At 39.1% G+C, this 25,272-nt stretch overlaps 1 protein-coding gene across 6 annotated transcripts in view; it reads left to right on the top strand.

Moving 5' to 3' along the window:
* Positions 1-25,272, top strand: part of UGP2 (UDP-glucose pyrophosphorylase 2) — a 57,241-nt gene that overhangs the window by 24,840 nt on the left and 7,129 nt on the right. For all 6 annotated transcript variants that reach the window (XM_086326357.1, XM_086326358.1, XM_086326356.1 and 3 more), the window contains exons 4-5: positions 22,995-23,180; positions 24,554-24,687. In XM_086326357.1, the coding sequence (XP_086182483.1) occupies positions 22,995-23,180; positions 24,554-24,687 (320 nt within the window). The remainder of the gene's footprint in view (positions 1-22,994; positions 23,181-24,553; positions 24,688-25,272) is intronic.

Below are 25,272 nucleotides of genomic sequence, written 5' to 3'. Positions count from 1 at the left end.
TTGTCTTCCAAGATCAGACGAGATCCAGCACATTTGGGAATAGACTCAAATGCCTTTCTCAATTTAGATGATAACGTTGTAGATAAGACTGCTTTTTTCCTAAATAGTAGATTGGAGAGTATACTTATAGAGAGACATTGACATTTTATGTTGTCAAGTTTTACTTACTCACTCTTGCTTACTTTGTTGAATACTTCATTTTAGCTCTGTCTAAAATGAATATATATTTATATATATATATATAATTTACATATATACATAGAGAGAGAAGTATAATTGACATACATTTTAGTAGTTTCAGATATACAACATAGTAATTTAATTTAACATTTATATGCATTGCTAAATGATTACCAGTATAAGTCTAGTTAACATCTGTCACCATACAGAGTTAATACAATGTTTTTGACTGTATTCTCCATGTTTTTCTTTGCATCCCCATGACTTATTTATTTTATAACTGAAAGCTTGTACTTCTGGATCCCTGTCACCCATTTCGCTCCTTCCTCCCCTCTGGAAACCACTAATCTGTTCTCTGACATACATGTTTTTTGAAAAGACTATTGAGTCCATATTTTATTGACTTAGGCTGAGAGGAAGAATGCATTTTATGGAGTTATGCCATGGATAATGCTCTGCTCCCATTTTGTGGGTGTTAATTAAATGAATGTAGTAATCAAGATTATCTTGATATTTAGCTGCTTAAGGAAAGGAAAGTTTTTTAAAAAGCGTATTAAGGTTAATGTTTAGCAAGGAGGGACCATCACCATGTACAGTGCTTTCTAGAGAATCTGTAAGAGTATCTTGTTCTTGGCCAAGCTTAATGTTTAAGCTTACATGTTAAGAATGGAGAGGGATGGGAAATAGAAAAAAGAGACGGGAAGACACAGAGCCTACTCAAGGAGGTTTTGGGCCTGACAGGTTCTTTAGAATCATAGCTTAAAACCTGTTATCACTTAATACTCTGTAAAGGCTTTTTCATTTAGATAGGAACACAGAATCACTGTGTTGATTTACGATTGTCATTGTTCTTGTTTTAAAGCCCTCAAAAGGGTGAGAGTGTATTTGTGTATGGGGAGGAATTATATAGGGTCAACTCTTTTTGTTTGTTTTATCAAGTCAGAGAATTGGTGTGGAAAATATATATATCTTGTGGTATTTAGCTTCAAAAGATTTTTTTGTTTGTTTTGCTCTACAAATTAACTGAGAGCTTTTCTTAGTCTTATCACTACAAAATCATTAAAATGTGAACATGTGTGTTTAAATAATAAGACATTCTGAGTAAGTTACAGTGTCCGTGTTGAGTAAAAATAAAGATTTTCTTATTTGGTTTTTGGGAGGTTAATCACAATATATTCTGCAGCTAACATTTGCACATCTATTTTGAAAGACTTATTGGAGGCAATTTGGCTAAGGATCTGCCATGATGTGACATAGGATGATTTGCTTTGAACATGGTAAAGATTTCCTACTTGTCGGCAGTAGCTAATGGCAAAGCCATTAGTGACTTGTTTTGTGTGTGTGTGAAAATAATATGAGATCCTGGATGTACCCATATTCCACAAAAAGATCATAGGTAGTGACATTTAAGGAAATGATCCTGGGGACACAGGTGGCAAGAACCTCATCCTTATCTTGCTGTAAAATTTTAAAATGGTAATATATAGAATTACTAATATAAACTAATACATTGATACTAATTTAGCAAATAATACTAAAACCCTTGATTCCCTACCTTTTGATTCCAAAATGAATTCAGTAGTCTTTTAATTCTCCCAGAACTATCTTCCTTCACATGCCTTTTTAAACAGGAAATTGATTTCAGAAAGGGGTTGTGGCTAAGGAGGCTGACCACAGGCCTATGAATCTTCCTTCTCTTCTGGTTATTTATTTATTATTTCACTTTCAGTTCAGTTCAGTTGCTCAGTCATGTCCAACTCTTTGCGACCCCATGGACTGCAACATGGCAGGCTTCCCTGTCCATCACCAACTCCCTGAGCTTGCTCAAATCTATGTCCATCAAGTTGGTGATGCCATCCAACCATCTCATCCTCTGTTGTCCCCTTCTCCTCCTGCCTTCAATCTTTCCCAGAATCAGGGTCTTTTCCAATGAGTCTGTTCTTTGCATCAGGTGGCCAAAGTATTGGAATTCAGTTTCAGCATCAGTTCTTCCAATGAATATTCAGGACTGATTTCCTTTAAGATTGACTGGTTTGATCTCCTTGCAGTCCAAGGGACTCTCAAGAGTCTTCTCCAATACCACACTTCTAAAGCATCAGTTCTTCCGTGCTCAGCTTTCTTTATGGTCAAACTGTCATATCCATACATGACTACTGGAAAAACCATAGCCTTGATTAGATGGACCTTTGTTGACAAAGTAATGTCTCTGCTTTTTAATATGCTGTCTAGGTTGATCATAACTTTCCTTCCAAGGAGCAAGCGTAATTTAATTTCATGGCTGCAGTCACTATCTGCAGTGATTTTGGAGCCCAAATAAATAGTCTGTCACTGTTTCCATTATTTCTCCATCTATTTGCCATGAAGTGATGATGGGACTGGATGCCATGAACTTCATTTTTTGAATGCTGAGTTATTTCACTTTAGAAATAGTTAAATAGCAAATATGTGGCCACTTTAACATCCATCCCATGGAGAGACTCTAGGTAATAGTAGTAGACCAGGGTCTCTAACCACTCTCTAGAGTTGGGAATGGTTACATTCCACAGAATCAAGTTCCTTGGGAAAATCATAGCATGAATATAGGTAGTAGCACCATTTCTTTGAACGTTACTCTTCCCTACTTCCCAATGCCCCAGAGAATCTTTTTTGGACCTTGGCTTAGGTATTACAAGGCCTAATACAGATCATTTTATTATTATACTCTCCAAGTATAGCTTTTATGTAAACATTTTGTGTCTTATAATCAGATGAGAAAAATAACATCTGTGAGGTTCTCATATCCCACATCTTCATCTGTGTACAATGTGAGGGAATTTTTATTACTTTTATTTAATATAGGACAACCCTCAACCTGCAAGATTGGTACTGGGAGAATTTTTATAAAATATAAGATGGGTGGCCCATACATACCCTTAAACCTTTCTGCTCTGTAATTCCTTGGGGATATTTTACTGATTCCTTTTACTTATTGTAAATCAGATGTGGACAACTGATTCTGCTTACCCCATTGTAGAGCCACAAGGAGACTGGAATAAGTTTACACCTGGCATTGACCCCAGGAAGTCTCTGCAGGGATTGTAGGCCCTAGATAGATTTCTTGAATGTATAGGTAAAACTGTATTTAAATGTTCATTTTTTTCAAAGTGGATAGAAGTACTGTTTTAAGATATTATTCAAGAAACATTTTTTGGGTGCTTCCTCTCTGACAGGAACTTAGCTGGATGCTGGGACTACAAAAAAATAAAGCCTTGGTCCTTCTTCAGCATTTTGGCCTTGAGTTTGTAAGAGGAAATGGATCCAGAAACAGCTACCTATGAAACAGCATGAGAAGCAGTCCATAGGGTGCTGTGGAAGCTTCTAACTGGCATGGGAACTCAGGAAAGACTTCCTGGCATTAAAGTAGGCTCTTGGGGTAACTGTGAGGCAAGATTTCTCTGAGGATGGGAAGATAATCAAAGAGAAAAAAGCTTTGAGCATAATAAGAGTCTAGAAATAAATAAGCTTATACCATGTAGTTTGTGTTCTAGTTGTGGAGCATATGGTAGATGTGTCTGTTTCTCCATGTCTAGAGCAGGAAGAAAGACCCTGAGAAAGCCATATGCTGAGTCTCTTTGCCTGACATTGCAGCTCCTGTCGCTGGCTGAGAACCTCAGCTGCTGGGTCACATGGGAGAAATGTCACAAACTAAAGTTTCCATGTAAGAGAGACACTAATGGTGGAAGATGGGAACAGAGTTTCAAAACCATGCTTCATTATATACCTCAAAGAGTTTGGTTAGATTTTTCAACATGGTAAAACATCCCAAATAGTTAAAAGATGCTGTTCTAAAAGCGAAAATAAACAAACTGGACCTAATTAAACTGAGAGCTTTTGCACAATAAAGGAAACCCATCACCCAACAAAAAGTTTCCATGTAAGAAACTTTCAAAATGGGAGAAAATAGTTGCAAACGATGTGACTGGCAAGGGATTAATTTGTAAAATATACAAATAGCTCATATGGCTCAATGTTAAACAACCCAATCAAAAAATGGGCAGAAGATCTAAATAGACATTTCTCCAAAGACATACAGATAACAGGCACATGAATCAGAGAATTGCAAATCAAAACTACATTGAGGTATCACCTCACACTGGTCAGAATGGCCATCATCGAAAAGTCTGCAAATAATAATTGCTGGAGAGGCTGTGGAGAAAGGAAACCCTTCTACACTGTTGGTGGGAATGTAAACTGGTACAGCCACTATGGAGAACAGTATGAAGGTTTCTTAAAAAACTAAAAATAGAATTACCATGTTTTTGTTGTTGCTTAGTGACTGAGTTGTGTCCAACTCTTTTGCAGCCCCATGGACTGTAGCCCGTCAGGTTCCTCTGTCCATGGGAGTTTTTGGGCAAGTATATTGGAGTGGGTTGCCATTTCCTTCTTCAGGGGATCTTCCCAATCCAGGGATTGAACCTATGCCCCCTGCTTGACACGTGGATTCTTTACCACCGAGCCACCACAGTTACCATATGATCAAGCAATCCCATTCCTAGGCACATATCCTTAGAAAACTGTAACTTGAAAAGGTAACTTGGCATCCCAGCGTTCATAGCAGCACTATGCATAATAGCCAAGACGTGTAAACAAGCTAAGTGTCTGTTGGCAGAGAAATGAATAGAGATATGGTATACACACACACACGCACACACACAGCGGAATATTACTCAGCCATAGAAAAGAATGAAGTAATACCATTTGCAGTAACATAAATAGACCTAGAGATTATACTCAGTGAAGTAAGACATAGAGAGGCAAATATTATATGATATCACATATATGTGGGATCTAAAAAAATACAAATGAACTTATTTACAAAACAGAAATACACAGACATAGAAAACAAACTTAGGGTTACCAAGGGGGAAAGAATGGGAGGGATGGATAAATTAGGAGTTTGAGATTAGCAGATACTCACTAGTATATGTACAATAGATAAATAAAGTCCTACTATATATCACAGAGAACTGTATTCAGTATCTTGTAATAACCTCTAATGGAATTAGAAAATACATATGACATATATATAATATATATATATATAAATTTATATATGCTTGGAACACTTTGCTGTACACTTGAAACTGACAGAACATTGTAAATCGTATTTCAATTAAAAATAAATTCAAGTAAACAAAAGATCAATAACCTCAGATATGCAGATGACACCACCCTTATGGCAGAAAGTGAAGAGGAACTAAAAAGCCTCTTGATGAAAGTGAAAGAGGAGAGTGAAAATGTTGGCTTAAAGTTCAACATTCAGAAAACGAAGATCATGGCATCTGGTCCCATCAATTCATGGGAAATAGATGGGGAAACAGTGGAAATAGTGTCAGACTTTATTTTTGGGGGCTCCAAAATCACTGCAGATGGTGACTGCAGCCTTGAAATTAAGACACTTTACTCCTTGGAAGGAAAGTTATGAGCAACCTAGATAGCATATTGAAAAGCAGAGACATTACTTTGCCAACAAAGGTCTGTCTAGTCAAGGCTATGGTTTTTCCAGTGGTCATGTATGGATGTGCGAGTTGGACTGTGAAGAAAGCTGAGTGCTGAAGAATTGATGCTTTTGAACTGTGGTGTTGGAGAAGACTCTTGAGAGTCCCTTGGACTGCAATGAGATCCAATCAGTCCATTCTAAAGGAGATCAGTCCTGGGTGTTCATTGGAAGGACTGATGCGAAAGCTGAAACTCCAATACTTAGGCCACCTCATGCGAAGAATTGACTCATTGGAAAAGACTCTGATGCTGGGAGGGATTGGGGGCAGGAGGAGAAGGGGATGACAGAGGATGAGATGGCTGGGTGGCATCACCGACTCAATGGACGTGAGTTTGAGTTAACTCCAGGAGATGGTGATGGACAGGGAGGCCTGGCATGCTGCAATTCATGGGATCGCAAAGAGTCAGACACGACTGAGTGACTGAACTGAACTAAAACAAAAGATGCTTATTCTTGTTTTTGTTTTTTACATTGTGATAAACTTTTAAAGGTTAATCAGCATTTTAGTTGTTAATAACTTTTTTTAGTGTCAGGTTGATTGGGGTATAATTTACATATAGTAAAATTTATTCTTTTTAGTGTAATTTTTCTGAGTTTACAAATGCATACAGTCGTGTAACTACCATCATAATCAAGATATAGATCTTTTCCATTATCCCCAGCAACTTCCTTGCTCAGCTTTAAAATATGCTTCCTCTTAAACCCTTGTAGCGCTTGATTTCCACTTTGCATCTTCCCTTAAACACATATACTAAGCAAATATGTCTTCCTAAAGTCTTGCCTTTTTCTTCATTTAACTTTATTTAAGAAGAGGGTCCTCCTAGCCTCCACCCTCAGTTTTATATCAGGCCTTTGTCCTCCTCCTACACCTGCTCTTTAATCTTCCATAAAACTTTCTTTTAATAGTCTCTGGCCTTTCCTTCCTGCCCTACCTTCACTTCTCCAGGGCTGCTCCAACAATGTGAATTATATAATTAAACTAACAATGCTCACTGCTTTAAACACTTTAATCACACTGCTATTTAGTACCCTAGAGTTTAAAGCTGTGTGTGTGTGTCAGTGGCTCAGTCGTGTCTGACTCTTAGTGACTCCACAGACTGTAGCCTGCCAGGCTCCTCTGTCCATGGAATTCTTCAGTCAAGAATACTGGAGTGGATTGCCGTTCCCTTCTCCGGAGGATCTTCCCGACCCAGGGATCGAACCCTGGTCTCCTGCAGCGCAGGCAGATTCTTTACCATTTGAGCTACAGGGAAGTCCTAGAGCATAAACAGGATTTGATGTTAGAGGCTTCAGTTTTATTTTTTAGGAAATTTAGGATTGTCTCAGTTATTTGGAAGCATCTTTTGTCCACAATTATACTAACACGAGAGTTGACTTATATGGGAAAGGTGATTTTAGTAAAGAGCTAGTCCTCATCACATACACAGATTCTTCTGTTAGAATTCCTTTCCATCTCTCTGATCATCGCCTTTGTCCTTTCTAATCCATACTGAAGTGGAATGTTCTTTCAAACCTACCAGCTTAGCTGATAAGGACATGGGCCAGATGTTTCACAAGGTTGACTAATTTTATGATTTCAGCTTGCTTCTATAAAAGGATGATAAACATATATCTGTTTGTAATGCTTGAATTTTTTTACTGTCCGTCATGTATTACTTCTGCCTTTAGCAGTTGAAAAAATACCTTAAAGTCTTTGAACTTCCTAGAGTGTCTATTAAAAAGTCTAGATTATAGTAAGGTTTAGGGAGTGGTTGGCACCTTTTCTTCACAGTTAACTTCCTCCTTTGTAGGATCATTGCCATCTGTAACCACTCTGTTTAATGTTTTGGTCATTTAGATTTTCTGTCAGTTCTTTTACTGTCATCTCGTCTCTAGTTTATGAGGTTTAAAGTATACAGTTGTAATAAGAGTATTGCGATTTTAAATCTCTTTGGCATTTTGGAAGTTACTTCAGTTTTTAATGGGAGGGCAGTAAGTATGGGACTTTGAGAGGCAAAAGTATCAAGTTAAAAAACAAAATGCTATATAGGTAGGTAAACACATGAGAATTATAAGTTAACAATTTATAGTATGTGTTTAAATAAACTTTTAATTTTAGAGTAGTTTGATTTCTAGAAAAATTGCAAAGATTCACTGTGTTTTTAACTGGAAACATTACCTAGTTATCCAAGCTAAGTTTTGTTACCCATATCCCATTTTTAAACTTCCTGCTGAGTCAGGAGAAAGCACAAAATAATTGCTGAAAATGCTGATGGAATATTTCTTCCGTGCTCAGGAAAAAAAAAATAGCTGAGAAAAAACATGGAAATGCCTGAGGGGTACCTATGACTGGACTAAATATGGGAAAAGATGGAGATAAGCCTTTAGCAAAGATTTCTTCTTATAGATAGGCTTGTGGAAGAAAAGTGTCTTCACTGAATACTGTCCTAAAGCCCTTGGGAAATTGGAAAGTTTTCTATTATTTCAAAAGAGTATGAAACAAACACCATTCTAGAAGTTTTCATTTTTTAATGAAGCAGAGCTTTAAGCATTTTTCATTAAAAACCTTATAAAAACCTATGTCTGCACAGCTGTATATTCTATAGTTAATGCTTAGTGTCATGTTAGGGTACATGTTATGTCAGATGTAGTGAATCTTTTGTGTTCATGATCTCATTTAATATTCACAACAGACCTGGAAGATAGATGCCATTACTATGCTCATTTTAAAAAGAAGAAACTGACATTCAGAGTTAGTGACTTGTCTGAACGAAAGAAATCCCTGATATGAACCAGGTGACAGACTCTAAAGACCTGGTTCTTTGGTATCCCTTAGTAACAATAATGGAGCTCTTCAAGGAGTACAGTCCTATCTTCATCTCTAGTGCACATGTGGAATGTGGTGTACTTTGTGCTTATCAACAACAGTAATAACAGCAATAACAGCAGACATTTGTTTTACAGTAATATGCCAAGCATTGTCCTCATGTGCATTTTCATATAAGATCTTCAAATGATTGTAGGAGCTCACTGTTATCTCTATTTCACAATAGAAAATCACAAGACTGAGTGGTTTACTTAGCTATTAAATAAGGGACGGAAACAGAAGTAAGGGGCAGAAACAGAATTTAGGCCCAGATCTGCCTGAGCTCAAGCTCTTAACCACCCTGGTATGTTATAGAGCAGTCACCAGTTGTCATCCATGTTTTGAAAGGAACTTGAAAGCCTTTAAGCGTGGCTTTTCTATCATTACTCCATCTTTCCTTGAGCAGAACTGTTAAGTAGGCTCTATCTCTTCCCTTAGAGCTTCAAATTCCTCACTTTGAAATTCTAACAGCAACACGTTTAACAAGTATTTATTAAATGGCTACATGGCTACTGAGTGGTAAGCGTTTTTCTAGGTATCAGGATACAAGTGAACAAGATAGACAAGGGCCCAACACTCACTGGAGCTTCATTCTGGTGGGAGAGAAAAAACTTAGAAATGTGTAAGTAAATAAGATTATTCTAAAGGCTCATTTCCCATTGTTGCTGTCCTGACCCATGCTAAGGTCAATGGTCATGTCTATCTCCTTGGCTGAAGTATTTTGTTTAACCTGTAATCACTGTGGGAGGCTATGAAGGGTCTCTTTTACTTAATTAATTTTATTCTATGAATTTATCAGATATCCACTATTTTAATTATTGGGAATGCAAAAATAAAGACAGTCACTTCTCTTAAATAGCTTACAACTTCGTGCAGTGCTTCCCAACCTTTACCATGTAATGACAGACACAGGAAACGAACGTGGTTAATGTGAGAGTCTGCTTAGCTAGGAGGAGGGCTCTGGCTGCCTCAGGCTCTACGCAGCTGCCCGGAGGCTTAAAGATATCAACAACACAGGCATGCATTTTTTGAATTTTTGCTTTAGTGGGGAATTCTCAATTTACACAAAGATGTGGTTATAGTACAAAAGCTATGAGAGTAGTTTCAGAGACAGTTGACTAACTAGATTCTGTCCTAGAGAGATTAGCTGGTGTTCACCACTTTCTGTGAATGCTTAGGTATATTCTTTATAAGTTCTGTCTTACTAAGTGGAATGATTTGTTCACCAAAACTTAATTGTGTTCCCAAACTTGTTAATACTAGTTATATTTTTGTGATGATATAATTAATTTTATGTACACCAATGAAATGGGCTTTAAAAATTCATTTCCATGAAAATTGAGTTGAATGCCTTGAGAAAATTGGATAAAGATGAGTAGCCTAAAAAAAAAAAGGTAATTAGGTGTATATGATAAGTATGAAAGATTGAGAAAATCAGTCTAAAATGATTCTTCTGCATGCAGATTATTTCACAGTTGACTAAATTCTTAGTCCACTTTGAAGAAATGAAACTGGAAATCACAGATAGTCTATTATTGGTGTGGTTACACAAGTTGACAGCTCTGGTCAGCAGATCTATATCATACCAAAGGAAAATATCTCTGTGAATGATTGTATTATTATTTGTAAAAAGCTAAAGTAATTTAAGTATCTAAAACTTTTTCATCATTCCATGTTTGAACTTGTTTTTTAAATTAACTGTCTACCTGTCCTAGAGTGTTTTGGATAGATGTATTTCTGGTACAAATGTAGCAGGAAAAGAGTACTCAAGGAGTTGGAAATCGAAAAAGCAAGAGAGTTCCAGAAAAACATCTATTTCTGCTTTATTGACTATGCCAAAGCCTTTGACTGTGTGGATCACAATAAACTGTGGAAAATTCTGAAAGAGATGGGAATACCAGACCACCTGACCTGCCTCTTGAGAAACCTATATGCAGGTCAGGAAGCAGCAGTTAGAACTGGACATGGAACAACAGACTGGTTCCAAATAGGAAAAGGAGTACATCAAGGCTGTATATTGTCACCCTGCTTATTTAACTTCTATGCAGAGTACATCATGAGAAATGCTGGGCTGGAAGAAGCACAAGCTGGAATCAAGATTGCCAGGAGAAATATCAATAAGCTCAGATATGCAGATGACACCACCCCATGGCAGAAAGTGAAGAGGAGCTAAAGAGCCTCTTGATGAATGTGAAAGATGAGAGTGAAAAAGTTGGCTTAAAGCTCAACATTCAGAAAACTAAGATCATGACATCTGGTCCCATCAATTCATGGGAAGTAGATGGGGAAATAGTGGAAGCAGTGGCAGACCTTATTTTTTAGGCTCCAAAATCACTGCAGATGGTGACTGCAGCCATGAAATTAAAAGACACTTACTCCTTGGAAGGAAAGTTATGACCAACCTAGACAGCATATTCAAAAGCAGAGACATTACTTTGCCGACAAAGGTCCGTCTAGTCAAGGCTATGGTTTTTCCTGTGGTCATGTATGGATGTGAGAGTTGGACTGTGAAGAAAGCTGAGTGCCGGAGAATTGATGCTTTTGAAGTGTGGTGTTGGAGAAGACTCTTGAGAGTCCCTTGGACTGCAAGGAGATCCAACCAGTCCATTCTAAAGGAGATCAGTCCTGGGTGTTCATTGGAAGGACTGATGCTGAAGCTGAAACTCCAATACTTTGGCCACCTCATGCAAAGAGTTGACTCATTGGAAAAGACTCTGATGCTGGGGAAGATTGGGGCAGGAGGAAAAGAGGGTGACAGAGGATGAAATGGCTGGATGGCATCACTCACTTGATGGACATGAATTTGAGTGAACTCCAGGAGTTGGTGATGGACAGGGAGGCCTGGCGTGCTGTGATTCATGGGGTTGCCAAGAGTCGGACACAACTGAGGGACTGAACTGAACTGGAGCAAGTCAGAGATGAAGAGGTAACATTAGAACCGAGACTATGTACAAGGTAAGTAGGGACCATGTCTGCAATTCATTGTCAGTTCAGAGGGGATCCATTAGGCTGAGCTAAGAAGATGCTGTAAAATACAGGAGGTGAGAGGTTCTTAGCCTTTTTCAGCAGGCTAGTTGGAATGTATTTTTAGGAGGTGATGAGTGGCTCACTCACTATGAATTGTATCGGAAATTCTGATTTCTTATAGTTCTTGGTCACCACTAAAGAAGTGACTGCTTCTTATTTTTCCTGTTTTGTTTTTGTTTTTTCAACACCCTTTATAAGGGCTAGTGACTTCCTTGCAGTTTAGTTTCTATACATGAATGATATGTATTGAGCAATTTTTTGTACTTTAAAAATCTCTGCATGCATGCTCAGTTGCTCAGTCATGTCCTACTCTTTGCAACTCCATGGACTGTAGCCAACCAGGTTCATCAGTCCATGGGATTCTCCAGGAAAGAATACTGGAGTGGGTTGCCATTTCCTCTTCCGGGGGATCTTTCTGAACCAGGGATAGAATCCACGTCTACTGTGACTCCTAGATTGGCAGGCAGGGTCTTCTACCAGTAAGTCACTTGGGTAGCCTCTGAAAGTCTGTAATCTCATGCTATTGAGCTGTAATATTCTTAGTCATATACTTAGTCAATGGGTGAAACTCCAATACTTTGGCCACCTCATGCGAAGAGTTGACTCACTAGAAAAGACCCTGAGGCTGGGAGAGATTGGGGGCAGGAGGAGAAGGGGACGACAGAGGATGAGATGGCTGGATGGCATCACCGACTTGATGGACATGAGTTTGAGTGAACTCCAGGAGTTGGTGATGGACAGGGAGGCCTGGCATGCTGTGATTCATGGGGTCGCAAAGAGTCGGACATGACTGAGCAACTGAACTAAACTGAACTGATGTGAGAAATTACCTCATGCTCAGTGTCAATCATTAATATATTCCACCATTACAAAACCACCTCAAGATGCATACTGAGTTCATTCTGCCTTCAGTGTACTTTTTTATTTTTTCCAGTTTTACCGTAAGGGCAGTGAGGTCAAGAATACAGACAAGAGTTTTAAATCCCAGCTTCAATACGTAGCCACATAACGTTCAGCAGGTTATTTAACTACTCTAAGTCTCAGTCTCCTCACTCATAAAAAGTAGACATAATAAAAGCAAGATTTTAATGACTTTTATTGAGACTGCATGTAAAGCATTTGCATTTACTCAATAAATGTTTGCTGGAAAAGATTGAAGGCAGGAGGAGAAGGGAACAACAGAGGATGAGATGGTTGGATGGCATCACCAACTCGATGGACATGAGTTTGAGCAAGCTCTGGGAGTTGGTGATGGACAGGGAAGCCTGGCATACTGCAGTAGAGTCACAAAGAGTCAGACACGACTGAGCAACTGACCTGAATTGAATAAATGTTTACATTCAACAAGTATTTACTAAATACCTCTTAGATGTCAGGTGCTATCCTGGACACAGTGAAAACAATAGAATTGTATTAAGGTTACAGATGGTATTTCTTTTTAAAATTCTATAACTTTCATATTTAAATATTCTTTGTCTTTGGTTTTTGAATATATTTTTATCAGTATATTTATCAGTATTTTAAATTTGATATATATTTTATTTATGATCATGTATACTTTAATTCTTTCTATATTTCTTAGTTTTTGCAAAATATTCCAAGTAAGTAAACCATAATTTCCATCCCTGTAATTCTCTTGTGTCAAATGGATTGGTAGTTTACAATTTTTGTTATAATACAGTTCATCTGTCTCTAATGATTTTTCCTGATTGCAGAGATAAAATTTAGGAAATTCCTAAACTTTCTGGATTACAGGAGGTCTGTGCTCCTGTGGCTAAAAAACTAATGCTCTCCATTATGAAAATGATTAACTGTACTGTTTTATGAGTTACATTGAAGATCCACATAGTGAAAGCCCTGGGGTGTATGTAGAATTGTCTTTGACTGGCAACTCCATCCATATTTATGGATTTTTTTATCTACTAAACTCAAGATAGATGAGAAGAATTGGCCTTGTTTCAGAGGACTATGGTAGCTATTAAAAGAATTGGGCTCTCATTCTTATACTGTGTGGATGTTTAGGTATTTCAAGGATTTGTGTGTTCATTGTGGGGTGTAAGGTTTAGTGAGCAGGGGAGGCTTTGTTAAGTGTTCTTGGCATTGTATTATCAAAGCTTAGGTGAAAATAGGAAGGATAGCTGATGACCATTATAGGATTCTTTGGTCACTTGTCATTGGACATGGCAAAACTTTGGAAATCAAATGTTTTTTCTTAATTTTTTAATGGTCAGAAATAAGATAATGACTCTTAACTCACCACTTGAAGGAAATGTATTAGTAGAAACAGTTGTCAGAAGTGTGAGAGCTGGGAGTTTGTACAAGTGTGTCAGTGCACGTGTTCCTTCCGGAGAGTCTCCTATAGTTGGACATGTAGGTTACTCTTAGTTTTTTCTGTTATAAGTACCCTGTAGTGAATATACTTATATATAAATTGTTGCATCTCAGAATTATTTCTAATAATAAATATTCAGAAATGGTTTTGTGTTCAGAGGCTATAAACTTATTTTAAGTTTCTGGTTAGGCATTTCAAATTGCTTTCCAGTTTGTACTCCAGTTCACATTGATTTTGAGCTGTTATTTTGAATGCCAACTGTGTATTAGTAGAGAACCGTACTAATAAAGCCCTGCCTTCATCTAGTTTCTAGTATCTAGAAACCTCTAGTCGAGGTGTAAACAGTAAAAGATATGAAATGTAATTTCAAGTAGTGATAAGTGACATGAAAAAAGAAAGGTAAGGGTACAGGAAGTGAGGGAGTAGAGGTGATATTTTAGCTAGAATAGGCAGCGAGAAGAAAGGCCTCTCTGAACCAGCATTTAGTAGAGACCTACAGTCTATTTTATTGTCAGTCTTGCGACATTTATTAAAGCATTAAGTAGTAGTATTTTTAAAACTGTTTGCCAGTTGAGATGAAAAATGTTTTAAATTTTTTATTTAATATTTAGGTTGATTTTTTCCTTTGGCTTTTTTGTATTAGTTGTTATTGGATTTGAGTTGCTATGATCCTTACCTTTATATAACAAAAAGGCACAGTATTCAACTTTGGCTCCCCCCGAGAGGGCAATAGAGACTTAAGATGAAAATAAGTGATTTTTATGAATCTGGCTCCTGGTTCTTTCTGAGATTTTTGCTAACATCAACTTTAGTAACTGAGATAGCAGATTGTAGTGAAGGATAATGTATGTATGTGAATTGTGGGATTGGTGCTGATGAGTATTACTGTTTAGAAAACAGGGTTGTTGCCAAGACTTCTGATTTATTCTTTGAAAGGACCTGTTTACTTGCTCTGTTACAGGTTTTTGCTTTTGGATATGTGTAGACTCAGTGTATGAATAGGACAGCTGGTTTTCTTCTATTACTGCAAAAATTACCCTCATGTTTTCCTCTCTGTAGGTCTACTTTAGAATAATTAAAATTAATTTAAAAAACTCAAAAGATGTAGGAATTAATATCTGGCAAAATTAAAATACATACTTGATTTGATAGTTTGTCCTGTGTTTCTATAGTTTATAAGTGGAAGAAGACAAAAGAACTTTCTTAGGAAATGTACTTTTCCAGGCCTAGCTTATAATTTTAGTATGTGATCATTCTGTTTGTTTCTTTATCATAGAGGGATCTTTTTTAATTATGACACTAAACTATGGCTTGTAAAAATTATTTTTTATGCAGAACATAGTTTTAGATTTAGGTTTTCTTTATGAAAATTGTATGTGATATATTCTAATTCGGTACTTTTTAAAAATTAAAATAATGGTTGTTTGTAATCAGCTTTCTAATTAATGATGACACCACCGTTGTTTGACACTTAGTATTTAGTAGAATAAGAAATAAGTTCCAGAGAATAGATTTCATTTAGTAACAGCTCTCTTTGCTCCATTCATTTATTCACTTATCTACTCAACAAATGAGTGCTGCTAATGACCATGACACATAATTAAAGGTGACGGATATGGTAAAGGGAAGATCATATGGCTGGTACTGCCTTCCTGGAGTTTACAGTCATGTAACAGATACGGAGCACCAGACAGACAAATGGGGAGACAGTGTAATAGTTACTGATAGCAGCTGGTAGTACCTGAAGCAGGAAATGAGGGCTTTGTCAGATTCACTCCTGGTCGTATGAGGGTAACAAAAAGTGATTTTGTCCTGTGGTTCTCTGACGCCTTGACAGAGTGTGTATGTATAGCTGCACATGTACGTGCACACAGAAGACTGACTTCTTAAAAAATTCTTCTAATTGTGGTAAAACACTCATAACAAAGTCTACCATCTTGACCATTTTTAAGTGTGCACTTCAGGAGGGTTAAATATATTTCCCTTTTTGTGCAGCCTCCAGAACTTTTTCAGCTTGCAAAACCAAAACTCTGTACCCATTAAACACCACTTCCCCTTCCCCCTTCCCCCGAGCCTGTGGCAACCACCATTCTGCTTTCTGTCTCTATGAATTTGACCCTCATGTGAGTGGATAAACATCTTTTTAATCTTAGGTTTTCTTTCTGTTGTTTTGAAAGTTGCCAGAGTTCCGCTACCAACTACAAATCCTTGGTTTTGCTTTCCTGGATGAATATGAGGAGATGAAAAAACCCCGGGGGATTGTTCTGTGGCCCTGCTATTGCTAGTGGCGCCACAGGCCAACATTGCCTGTGGCAGCTTCAGGTCTCTGGCCATCCTGAGAAGTCCTTAGCACGGAGCCTTAGGAGGAGCAAGGTTTGAACAGGCAGCTGCTGCTGCTAAGTCGCTTCAGTTGTGTCCGACTCTGTGCGACCCCATAGACGGCAGCCCAGCAGGCTCCCCCGTCCCTGGAATTCTTCAGGCAAGAACACTGGAGCGGGTTGCCATTTCCTTCTCCAATGCATGAAAGTGAAAAGTGAAAGTGAAGTCGCTCAGTCATGTCGGACTCTTAGCGACCCCATGGACTGCAGCCCACCAGGCTCCTCCTCCCATGGGATTTTCCAGGCAAGAGTACTGGAGTGGGCTGCCATTGTCTTCTCCTAGAACAGGCAGAGATGTTATCAAAACTTGGGTTTTTATCACCACGGAAGACTGTCTTAAACCAGGGTTTGGCAGACATTTTCTGTAAAGGACCAGATGGTAAATATTTTAGGCTCTGCATCCCTGTCACAACTGTTCACCTCAGCCACCGTACCATGAAATTGGCCATGGATGCTGTGTAAACTTACAGGAGCAGCTGCCTTCCAGTAACTCTCTGTGAAAACAGGCCGTAGGTCCAGCTGTCCCACAGGCTATAGTTTGTTGGCCCTTGTCTTGAAACTATCCTCAGGCTACACATAACTGGAGAGTGATGAGGTAGAACCCGTACCTAGGAGATTGCTAAGCTGGTTGGTGACTTGGAGCAGAAAGAGAGATTCAATACCATATTTATGAAATTTGTGCCATTGATTATAAGGTGTACCTTTTATGTACCGATGAGAAAGGGAAAAGTGCAAACAATTGATAAGATTGCACTGGCTGTATGATTCATCCTGGTTTTAGAAATGTTAAAACGTGAGGTGGGGGGGGAGAATGTGTCTGAGTCGGTGATGTAGTGCTAGCACAGCCAGCACTTGGATTCTTCTGTAGGCCATACACTTTGCTTCGCACTTCACATGCATAGTCTTGCCCCTCTGCCATCCTCAGCACATCTCCTTACGGTCCCCGGTGGCTGCCTGAATGAACTCTAGTCACCGTGTCTTCCACACAGCAGGAAGGAGGAGGAAGGGCATGTTGTCCCCTGCCCTTTCACAGAGACTTCCTGGGAATCTTTCAGCTCACTTCCAGTTAATCTCAGTGAACAGGACTTTGGCACAAATAGCTCCAAGCAAAGCTGGACATGTGGTCTTTTATTTGGGGTGGTGGTGTGCCCAGCTGAAAATCAGGGTTCTAAAATGGGAGGGGGAAAATGACATTGGGGTAGGCAGCTAATAATCTCTGCTGTGCTGTGTCATTGCTTTGTTTTGTGAATGATGTAATCAGGAGAGAAACATCTTCAAATTCTCTTTTCCAAAAGATCACCACCTGCAAGGTGGAGGTTAAGGTGACCTCCATCTTAAGGTGACCTCCACCTCCACCTCCCTAAGGTGGACGGAGTTAAGGTGACTGGAAGCCACTGCATTGATGAGGGGTAGGTGGGATGGCAGCCATGGCGACAGAGTTTCCTGAGGCTGACGGGCCTCAGTCATTGGTCAGGTGTGAGCAGGCTCTTGGCTTGGCAGTTGAGTATGTCCTGGTGCCACAGAGACAGGAACGGATTTCCAGAAAGAGGAAGTCTATTTAGAAGGAATTTGAAAAGGAACAGGCAGAAAGAGAGGGAAAATAGAATGTGGCCTTTCAGAAGTCAAGAAGAGAGCATTTCAAGGTTTAGGGAGTGGTCAGTTGTCTCAGATGCAGCTGAGAGCTCAAGTTTAAGAGACACATTGTTATTATTGACCAGATTTAGCAAGGAGGAGGATGTTAATGACCTTGATAAGAGCAGTTCACTGAACTATGGAGAAAACAAGATTGTAGCAGCTGATTGAGTGAAAAAGAGGTGAGGTGAGGAAATAGAGGTAAGTGCAGCAGCTTTTTAAGCTTTGCCTTTAAGAAGATGGAGAAAAAAGGACAGAAAGGGGTGAGTGTATGCTTTGCTATTTTCTTTGTTTTTTAGATGTAAAGTATTTGAGTATGTTCATGTCTATGGAAAGGAATAGATAGGGAAAGGTTGACTCTGAGGCTGGGAGATTGATGAAGTGGGACTCTTAGGTGGGCACTAGCAGAGAGATTACTTTGGGGCAGGGGACAGCTATTCTGTGACCAGAAGGAAGGGGAAGCAACAGAGGTGGTGATGCGGGAAGGTCCTGAGGATCTGTTCTGGAGGCAGAAGGTCCAGGGCACTGTAGTAGGGGATGGTTTTATTCACCCTGTGATAGGAGCTGAGCTTATCTTGGTGGCTGACAAGGTGTTGGCAAGTTTGCTGGTGGATCATGTGATAATGTATGTGATTTGCCAGCTTTTCCTGAACAAGAAAACAAACCTCTGGTCTAGGTAATTGGTTGGAGCGCTCACATGACCCAGATTTTGGTTGTTACCTTTAGAAATGTGAAATGAAGAGACAGAGTGAGAAAGCACCCAGCACAGGCCTCGGCACACAGAGGCTGCGTGGTGAGGGTTTGCCGAACACGTGGATGTTCTTGGAACACTGCCTGCACATATGGAATGTCATTTCAAACTTGTTTTACTGTTTACACAGCTCATTTTCTTTTCGGAAAATTTGCTTTTGTTGGAAAAAAACAACTTTCTCAATAATCATACCCTTCTGACCCATAACAGGGCAGGTACTGTTAGCTTGTTTTGGGTATTTGGCACTGTCTCCAGGAATAGCAGGAATATGCTACCAAGAACTGGGTTATACTATTGCTAATGGGAACAGTGTGTCTCCATGACTGTGTAATGAATTCAGCTTTTCTTCTAACTGGAAACTAAGTTGTGAACAGACTTGGCAAGGTACAGGTCATAGTAGACAGTTTTTAAAAAATCTTTTAAAAAATATTTCAGTTTCTGCAAAAAACTAGATTACATCCTAGAGGGAAGAATGCTGTTTAAATTATGATTTTTCATAATTTCACAGCTACTTTCTTTGTTCATTCCGCAGAGGAGGTTGAGTATTTGACACATTGTTTTCTCCTAGTGAGAGGAGAACGTGAGTGGTTGTGTCTCCCCTGCACATTTTGCAGGGAGCCTCCTGAGGTTTGCCCCGCGTTACCAGTAGAGGTTGCCCTGCTGTATATTTACAGTGCCACAGAGGGCTTCGTAGAACACTGAATTCTATTCATGTCTTGGAGAAAGAGAAACACGATGATCAGGCTTGAAAGCAGAGGTAGCACTGCACGTGCTAAGTCATTTCAGTCCTGTCTGACTGTGACCCTTTGCACTGTAGCCCACCAGGCTCCTCTGCTCATGGGATTCTCCAGGCAAGAATACTGCAGTGGGTTGCCATGCCCTCCTCCAGAGGATCTTCCCCACCCAAGGATTGAACCCGTGTCTCTTACTTCTGCATTGGCAGGCGGGTTATTTACTGCTAACACCATCTGGGGACTACTGGTGACTGACTAAAGTAACTCAGTCAGAGTAACATCTAGGCTGTATCCAGCAGTGCATGGTACTCCCTGTCATCTCCCAACCCTGTTCATCTTTGCCTGAGTGGATGTCTTTGTGCATTCTCCTGGGGGAGCTCAGGGACGGAAAGTGGAGAACAGATGTAATAATGTCCCTATGACTAGGTGTGTCCAGCATAACTTCAGCTGTTGCCAAGAAATCTTCCAACACAGGTCCTCTTGGCTCTGGAAATAAACCAAGCTCTGTGGGATTGCTTGGTGAGGTCCCTGGTGGCGGGTGTGGACAGCATCACCAACAGAGGGAACTTGTATTGGTATATGGGGTGATATATGTGATGAAAGCTGAGCTTGCCACCTCATTTAAACTGCAGTAAGCTGTAGACCAAAACTGTCTTGGCTTCCTTCCATGCATGCCTGCTGCCTTTCTGTGTGTTTAGTCTGTCTGTGTGTGGAGTCGGGTGGATTTAAGCTGAAATGTAAGTGAAAGTGGAGGTCTCTAATAGCAGTGCTGCCTCAATGACTGGACATCTTCCCGCTGCCTGTACGTCGTTACTTCACATCTTGTGACTTCTTCCCTTCCTCTCCATAGTCCTTTTCTTGTTAACAGTCACATCTTCAGCAGGGCCTGTGTTTAATTAGCTGCTATATTATAGCAAGACAAGTAGGTATTACTGAAAGCACCACCTAAATAACCATGGTTCCTTGACATTTGTAGGGGTTGGATGACTCCCTGCCCACTTAACTTGGGGTACAAGGTTCTAAATAAGGCACTTCACAGAGAATTCTGGGCTCCCACCTAAATGATAAACAAGTTTCTACTTGGGAGTTGCCTGCACCTGGGCCCAAAAGTCTACATTAGCTCAGTTTGGGAATCTAATACTGTTCTTGGGTCAGCTTATTTTATTTCACCCCAAATATTTGAACGCTAATTTAGAAGTACATTTTAAATTTAAACTGAAGTTCTCAAGATACCAATCTTGGGAAGATCTGAATCAAGACCAAAAGTGTATTTAATATACCTTTTGACTGAAGGCAGATGGCCTAGTGTTAAAGTCAATGTGAGGCTGGGACCTTTGATCACCATTATATAGAGAATAAAGGAGGATATATGATCACCATTATATATAGAATAAATTTGGGGGATACAAGAAAAAATTTGTTTAGCCTCCATAGACTCAGTCATAAGGAACTGTCTTAAAGCGTTCTAGTAAAATGCATGTTTTGAAGTTTGATTAATGTGAAGAAAACATTTTTTTCTCTAAATACTTTATATTCTTTATCATATGTGGATCAAAGATGTTCTGTCATGAATATATGTGATATTGGGGTTTTTTCCTCTCCTGGTGAAACTTTAAGGCTCCAAGGTTGACATTTGGTTTTTAATTCATCTACACAGATATGAGTGTCATTGAAGTTAAAAAAGGTTATATTGAACAAAAAAAGGATTTTGGCAGAGTTTTATTAAAACAAACTGAAACATAATTCTGATTGTTTGGTTGATATTTTTTAACAGGCCATCTAGAACTGCACATGCTGCTAGCCATGTATGTTGATTTACATTACTATTAAATAAAATTTCAATTCCTCAGCTACATTTAGCACTGTCTGGAGGGTGACAAAAATGGTGAAAAATGCTATCCTGTTGCTCTTTTGACTGCATACCTAAATATGAAGAAATTTCTTTTTACATTGTTTACATTTTTATAAAGTTTCTGCCTTGAAATGACAGGCTGCCCATTCCTAAGAGATAATGGAAAATTCATAACTCAGGTGTTGAGTAGTGTCTGAAACCCTAAGCCCTGCCATTCTGTACTGTTATCAACTGTATTTGAAAGAGCAACGTTTTCTCAGACTTATACTCTTAGAACCGTGGTTACACTTGTAGTATTATTTTTCATTCTTTTAATCTTTTAATTCAAAGCTGAGTGTATTCTGTTTCTTAAATTCAAATGAAGAGAATCCATTTTCTGATTCACTAAACTAAGACTTCAGAACATGTATTCTACTCAATTTCAATACCTGCAAATGGAGTAAAAAAGTTACGTAAGCCTCGATTTGCCATAGACTCTGTCAGCCTGTATTCCAGTTCTTTGTATCAGTCTCCCCTTCTCTCAGATCTGCTGCATACACACATATCAGCTTTATTAAATGAAAGCATTTGTCTGGAAAAATCTGCATTAATTTGGAATCTCCTGAAACATAAATAAGTCACTTTAAAAAAAGAATGCTAATTAAACCTTGAGGACATTGTGCTAAGTGAAACAAGTCAGTCACAAAAGACAAGTCCATCGTGATTCCATGTCTGAGCCATCTGGAGTAGCTGGACTCATGGAGATAGAAAGTAGAAGGTTTATTTCTCATTGTTTCTAATTGTTTCTCATTATTTTCTAATGAGTGTAGGTCCAGTTTTGCAGGATGAAAGAGTTCTGGTTTTATTTCTTCAGTCCCCTTAAGTATTATCTATCCTCCACCATGGTGTAACTAAAGAGTACATTTGATGACCTATTTCATAAAAGAAAAGTAACAACAAATGTTCTGTAAATGGACAGAAAATATACTGTGATCTTTTTAAAAGCTCCATTCTTGTTGTAAGATGTTTAGACTTGTTTGTGCCTCTCCTTCTAACAGAAGAATTTGAGCTTCCACTGTCATTGTTCCTTTCCTGTGAGGAAGAAATGGAAGATTAAGCCTCTGTGCTCATTTCAAACTTGTTTTACTGTTTATACAGCTCATTTTCTTTCAGGCAAAGTTGCTTTTGTTGAGGAAAAAAAAAAAAAAAAAACCTTTCAGTTTGCAAAAAATCACACCCTTGTGACCCGTAACAGGGCAGGCATTGTTAGCTTGCTCTGAGTGTTTGGCACTGTCTCCAGGAATTGCACGGAGTATGTTACCCAGAACTGTGTGATCATATACGTACTTCTCCAGAACCTAAGCAGACTCATAGTGCACCAGAAACATGTACAGATGTGAATGAGTTTGTGCATCCTGTTTGCTATGTTGATGCACATTGAGAATTCAGTAGGTAGTCCAATTTTGAAGGTAGTCCAAGAGAAGGATGTTCTCACCAGCCAGCCAAAATATTTGTAGACTGTAACTTTTTCCCCTCTTGTGCTCCATTGTACTGTAAATGAACCACTGAACTACTTCTGTGTGCAAGGGAAGTTGCTGATAAGAATTTTGAACCAGAAGGGCCCTGGACATTAAAGAAAATATAGCTGAAACTCTACAGAAAAAGCAAACCTCTTCAAGGAAGCATGGAAATAACCTTGGTGTTGGTTTGGTTTAACCTCTTAACAACTTTAAAAATTTTTTCAGATTCAGCCCTATGAGAAGATAAAGGCCAGGGGCTTACCTGATAATGTATCTTCTGTGCTGAACAAGCTGGTGGTGGTGAAACTCAATGGTGGTTTGGGAACCAGCATGGGCTGCAAAGGCCCAAAGAGTCTGATTGGCGTGAGGAACGAGAATACCTTTCTGGATCTGACCGTTCAGCAAATCGAAGTAAGTAGGAACGTTGAGCCTTTCTTATGAACTACCAAAATGATTTTCAGTTTTCAGGTTACTGTAAATGTTACCTTAGAAAATAACAGATGCGGATTTGAGCTAGTCAAGGAGCATGCTATCTTTAGTCTTTTATTAACGTGTAAAAAAAGGTTTGGTGTTCCTAAAAGCAAATCCTTAAGGTGATGTGAAAACTTTTGATCTTTAAATGGCATTTGTGGTGCTGGAATCTCTGAGTCTCTTCAGATTCTCATTTGATCTCCCTGCCTCTCTCCCCTCCTTCTCTAGGGGCAGCCTTCATCAGAGCTGGGATGATCTGACTTTATTAGCCCCCTTTTGGAGGCTGGGGAGAATTTCATGTATCTGGCTGTGGATGCTAATAAGAACTGTCACTGACTTCTCTTTTACATAGATCATAAAGTCCTTAATCATAGACCATAAGCTCTTAAAGGGCAGTGGCCCCTGTCTTTTTCATCTCTATATCCCTAGTTTATCATATGGTGCCAGCAACCATTATAATAGCAGCAGCAGCAGCTAAGGAGAAGGCAGTGGCAACCCACTCCAGTGTTCTTGCCTGGAGAATCCCAGGGACGCAGGAGCCTGGTGGGCTGCTGTCTATGGGGCCGCAGAGTCAGACACGACTGAAGCGACTTAGCAGCAGCAGCAGCAGCTAACATTTATCCAGCACTTACTAAGTATCATTCTGAGCTCTTTACATGAATTGACTCATTTGTTCCTCTTAACAACTCTGTAAGATAAACACTGTTATCATCACCATTTTACAGATGAGGAAACCAAGACACAGAGAGGTTGATTTATGCCCAGGCCTCCCTAGCTAGTTAGTAAGTGCAGAATCAAACAGGGAACACAGGGCAGTCTGACTTCTAAGACTGTATTTTCTTCTCACTTTGTGTTGCCTCTTAGCTCTTCCTAGAGATAGAAAAGATATCAGTTAGGGTATTATTCACAGTCCTTAACATGAGGTACTTTCATCCCCACAGTACTTTGGACACAGAGTACTTAGTCTGTATTTGCCCATCCAATGAGGCCGTAGGGCACTGTGGCTTGGCACATGGCCCCAGCCTTGGACTGTGGGGGTTGGGAGGGGTGTGCTGGCTCTGGCACTGACCTGCCACTTCTCTGGGCCTAAGTTTAGCCATCCATAAAATGCAGGCAGAGTTTCTGTCTCATAGGATTGTGATTTAATGAGCAAGTACATGGTAAAGATGCTAGTTATAGTTTATTTCAAATCTATATATTTTGCTATTATAGATGATGTGAACATTTTGTGATCAACCATTGAGAGTTAATTTTACACTTTGAAACAAAAGAATAGTAAGTCTGAGTGACCTGATTGTCGTTTTCCTCCCTAGCACTTGAACAAAACCTACGATACTGATGTTCCTCTTGTTCTAATGAACTCTTTTAACACGGATGAAGATACCAAAAAAATACTACAGAAGTATAATCACTGTCGTGTGAAAATCTACACGTTTAATCAAAGCAGGTACAAGGAGTAAAAAAATTAACTCTGGGGGATGTTACTTCTGGGAAAGAAGGACTTCTTTGTTTTAACACAGCAGCCTCAAGATGTGCATGTGCTAAACTGTGTACAGGTGTTTAATGCTTTGAAGGCTAAACGTTAGTTAATGGTATGTGGCACTTATAATCACTTTGTGGGTGTGTAACTTGAACTTCTTGAAAGAGAATCTGCCTGAGATTTTGGTTCTCAAAAGGGGTAAGAAGCAGACATCCCTGAGTACCAACCTGCTGTTGATTTTCTGGGAAAGGAAGAGAACCACCCCTGAATATATCTGTTGGTAAGAATGGACAGCATTTCCCAAATGGAGAACATTTCCTTTTTTTTTTCAAGGAAAAGAGTGACCCCACCACCAAATAAGTTTGAGAAAATTTACTTAATATGTCTTTCCTTTTGAGGAGTCATAAAACATATGAATATCTTAAAAATATGGGGTGTCTTCCCATCTGAATAACCATGAAATAGGTTTTTTTTTTGCAGCAAATATCACTATATAGGAAGCTGGTTTTTTGGTCAACACAAATAATGAGAGATTTTCTTAAATAGATTCAC

This window comes from Bos grunniens, chromosome 11, assembly GCF_055505025.1.
Source record: "Bos grunniens cultivar Pamir isolate PY7600 chromosome 11, Bosgru_T2T1.0, whole genome shotgun sequence".
NCBI classification, from domain to species: domain Eukaryota; kingdom Metazoa; phylum Chordata; class Mammalia; order Artiodactyla; family Bovidae; genus Bos; species Bos grunniens.
The sequence above is the reverse complement of the archived record's forward strand: the minus strand, read 5'-3'. Positions and strand labels throughout refer to the sequence as shown.